Source organism: Sitophilus oryzae, unplaced genomic scaffold (genome assembly GCF_002938485.1).
Source record: "Sitophilus oryzae breed Bouriz unplaced genomic scaffold, Soryzae_2.0 scaffold_1430_pilon_pilon, whole genome shotgun sequence".
Classification (NCBI taxonomy): Eukaryota; Metazoa; Arthropoda; class Insecta; order Coleoptera; family Curculionidae; genus Sitophilus; species Sitophilus oryzae.
This window is the reverse complement of record NW_022146094.1, coordinates 1,360,843-1,365,075: the sequence shown is the minus strand read 5'-3', so window position 1 is coordinate 1,365,075 and position 4,233 is coordinate 1,360,843. Positions and strand designations below refer to the sequence as shown.

General features: G+C 30.8%; 1 protein-coding gene across 1 annotated transcript; it reads left to right on the top strand.

Moving 5' to 3' along the window:
* Positions 1-735: 735 nt before the first annotated feature.
* On the top strand, positions 736-3,202 carry LOC115876332. Its single transcript, XM_030892068.1, has 2 exons — positions 736-912; positions 1,967-3,202. Exon 2 carries the CDS (start codon positions 1,968-1,970, stop codon positions 2,985-2,987), a length of 1,020 nt encoding a protein of 339 aa, XP_030747928.1. The 5' UTR covers positions 736-912; position 1,967; the 3' UTR covers positions 2,988-3,202.
* The last annotated feature ends 1,031 nt before the right edge of the window (positions 3,203-4,233 follow it).

Genomic DNA, 4,233 nt, shown 5'->3' with positions numbered 1-4,233 from the left:
GGTGAGACAAAATTAATATAGAACATTAGTCACTTTCAAAGCAAGTTACTACTTTATTTTAAATAGAACACCCACTATATTATTCCTGTGTTCAATGGGGAATTTATATTTCTTCAAAATATTATTAAGGTTGCCTACCCCTCAGACAACGATTTTCCTACATATTTTAATTTTTATGATTTTGCGTCAGTAGATCTTTATAATTTGAAAAAATCTAGGGTGGCTGTGATATACCTTTTGTTAATTTAACGAAAATTAAAGATTGTAGAGTGAAATACCCAAGAGTAATAAAAAGACACGTTTAAAACATCTTTAATTATTACAGAATTAAAACGAGATATTACAACTATGATAGATATGATGATGATTAACACTATGATAGATAGTTTATTACTAATTTTGATAACTGCACCGTTAAAACCGAAACAAATAAAAAAAATGTATGAGGACCTTTAATCTTTTTCTTAATCAGTACATTCTAATTAAAAAAAATATTTTTTTTTCTAAAATATTTTATTAAAAAGAAAAACAATTATACTCATTTCTCTTAAAAATTATGTTCATACTTTTCAGCCACCCTTTCTGATAGTCCAGCTCCTCCCAACTAAATGCCCAGCCGTCAGCCAATGACAGGTCGGCTTTTGTGCCCTAAAAAGGGCCTAAACGCTGGTGGGGGCACGGTATAAATCACCCGGCACCCTATTTGTCGGTTCGAGTCGCATTGGCAAACTGAAATCAGTGCGTCAAAGTGTCGTAGGGACAGTCGGGCAGATTTGCCGAGACGTTTGTGATAGTTCGGTGATTTTTTTGGTGTTTTTACTTGAGTGAAAATTATATCAAAGTGCATTGAATTCGGTGATTTGAGCAATTTTTTGATGGATTAGTATTAGTCTGTATTTTTTGAGAAAACAGGTAAGTGGGTAAAATTATTTTTTCGATTAAGATTTTGTACTGTACTTTGAGTCATATTGACATCAAAATCAAATTTCTCATGTCAAAAACCTTCCGGACACCAATTTTCATCCAAATATTGACGTAACTTCAGAAATTATTTGGAAAAAATCGAAATAAAAATAAAATCTCTACACCCTGTATCTCGAAACTAAGCATTTTAGGAGATACATTTATACAAACTGTTTTACTTATTTTTATCTGCCGAAGTTTCGGGAATACAGTTCGGACCACCCTGTATTTTTAGAAAGCTCATAACAAGGAAAATAAAATAAAAATATATTATACAGGGTATCCCAATTAATTTTTTTTTAAATTCTAATTCCTCATCAAAAAATATGAACTTTTTTTTATAAACATGGGTCTGTATATGTATATTATACAGTATGTCCCCTGATTTATTATTGAGATTTTGAGAAAAATCCATTCTTCATAAAAAAAAATTTATTTTAAAATACCTAATTACGTTATCCTAATTTCCATACCGTTTTAGAGAAAATTAAAAAAAAATATGGTTGAATTTCCTAAAAATCAAAAGACGTTTTTATGGTAGTATAATTTCGGTTTCATTCTTTGATAGATGTTTGTTATTAATTTAACTATATTTTCATGTTTTTTTTTTAAATTTCCTCTAAAACGGTATGGAAACCTCGAAAAGTATACACGGGACTAACCATTTTAGAACAAGCAAAATTTTTATGAAGAATGCACCTATTGTTCTAAAAATGTTAATAACAAAAAAGTTTTTCCTCTTGTAAAGACAATCCCTGAACATACTGTATAATATACATATCTGGACGAATATTTAAAAGAACTTCTTTCATAATCTTTAATGAGGAATCAGCCCCTTAAATTTGGCCATGCATTTTTCGAACATCCTGTGTAAGAAAAAATTGAGGTATCTATTTAAATGATTCTAACTTTATCTAAAAAACTCATTGTAGATATTATAGTAGACTACAAACATCTAAACCATGTCCATAAAAACAACTAACATTTTTTTAATTTCTTACAGGATGTCCCACTATGACACCTTCAAATCCTACGAGTCCACCTACGACGACAGCTGTGACTCCGGCCTGGAATTCTCCTACAAGTCCGAAACCACAGACCTCACAGATGACCGCAGTGACCCCTACGACTTAGATCATGACTTCCACACACCCGAAAAGAGCCTCAAAACCCCAAATATCAACACCACACTGTACAACAAATTCAATTCGGCCTTTTACAACAGCATAAAGGATTTTGATAGAAGACCAATTCAACAGGAAGCATGGCATTCGACTCCGAATTGCCGAAGAAACCTATTGAACGACTTTAATGAAGAATTTGAAGACTTTGAAGAAGACAAAAACAAACTTTCTAATACAGAAAACAAAGATAAACCAAAAAAACGTTATGCAACTGGTCGAAACAGAGTTTCCAGAGCAAAAAGCCCAACACAAATCATGAGAATAAAGAGAGTAAGAAGACTGAAAGCCAACGACAGAGAAAGAAACAGGATGCACATGCTGAACGAAGCTCTGGACAGGTTACGATGTGCCTTACCAACATTTCCTGAAGACACCAAGTTAACCAAAATAGAAACACTAAGGTTCGCTCACAACTACATCTATGCACTTTCTGAAGCTACTAAAGATGTTGACAAGTACACCAACGAAGATAGTGTTATTCTTAACGTAGGGAACGTTATAGTGTCGATTAACAAAGATGGAAACACTATAAAAACTAGAGGGTTTGAAGAAATTAAATCAGGTGCTTCTGTGATCAGTGGAAGTATAACGAATGCAAGTTTTATGCAGGATTATAATACTGACAACAGTAGTAGTCCGTATTCTAGTCCAAATGAAGGATATCAGCAAGTTTTTTGTGCGACAAATGTGCCTTTTGGATCAGGGTATTCTGCTAGTACGCCTTATGATCACTACATTCCTAATAGTGTAGCTCATTATCCTAGTCAGCAATATCCTAGTCATATAAATGGATTTAATAATAATGTGGCTTATGAGTATAATTCTTTTATGAAGGTTTAGCAATATATTTTATGATTTTAATGGGATTTGATATATACAGGGTGTTCTGAGGTGAAATTGATATGAAGAATTGCAAAGGAATGCTTTAATACAGAGCGAGTTTAAAATAAGTGCAAATATTTTCAGGGTTGGTAGATCTAGATGAGAGAACACATATTTTCTCGTTACCGTTTTTGAAATAAGTCTAAAATTACTCAGTTATTTTACTTTGACAATTTAAAAAATATATTTTTTGCTTAAATTTTGAGAACCACTGGATTTTTGTTCTTCCATGTTGCCATATTATCAAGATATTGGGTTTTTACCAAAAAATAAACTATTTTTTTGCGAGAAGTACCTCATAGACGTGTTTCTGGAGTCGAAATATACAACACCTAAAAACATTTGCACTTATTTAAGGCTCACACTGTATAAAATTTAAATAAAAAAATATGGTGATATGGTTTATCTTGGGGCGTAGTAACATACAGGGTGATCTAGTGTAACTCATATTTTATAAATAATTTCATCGTAGGTATGCAGATATATAAAATTCAAACTTCAAAAATGTCATAATCTATATCGAGATGTTACTGAAATATGACCATTTTCGACAAATTTAAAGCTCCCACAAAATTGTAAAATCGCAGTTTTTTATGCTTTTAATTGTCGGTTTTTATTATAGTGTGTATTCTTTTAAACTATATAGTCATACTAAAATAGGCTAAATTGTTTCGTATATACAGTGCGAAATCAAAACAGACACAGTGTTTTTTCCTTATTTCAAAGGAACTGGAATGTTTTTGAATCACCCTGTATATCTGTTAAAATATTTTGTGCTCTTATATTATGTTTTGGAACTTTTTGGGAACACTGGATCACCTTGTAGATATTAGGTATTTTTAATAGAAAAATTTTTTAATAGAAATTTTTAAAGCAAGCTGAACTAGGAACACCCTGTATACATAAATAACAAAGATTGTTTTGTTGCTTAGTCAAAAATTATCAAAATTACTTAAAAATGAATTTATTGTGAACATATTTTAAGTTTCTCAAGCACTGTAAAGAAATTTGTAATTTTATGTAAATCTTTTTTTACTTTTTAGTTGATCTCATGTGTTTTTTTATAGCAAATTAAATTGTGCTAATACCAAATATGAAAAATTATATTTTTATATCTATTTAATAAATCTCTAGTCAAGTAATCTAGTCAATCTAAAGAAATGATTCTTATAGCACAGAAACAAAATGTGATTTTATATTATAT

Bases quoted from the DNA above. Each gene is read 5' to 3' on its own strand.
- LOC115876332 (XM_030892068.1), top strand. From the start codon at position 1,968: ATGTCCCACTATGACACCTTCAAATCCTACGAGTCCACCTACGACGAC.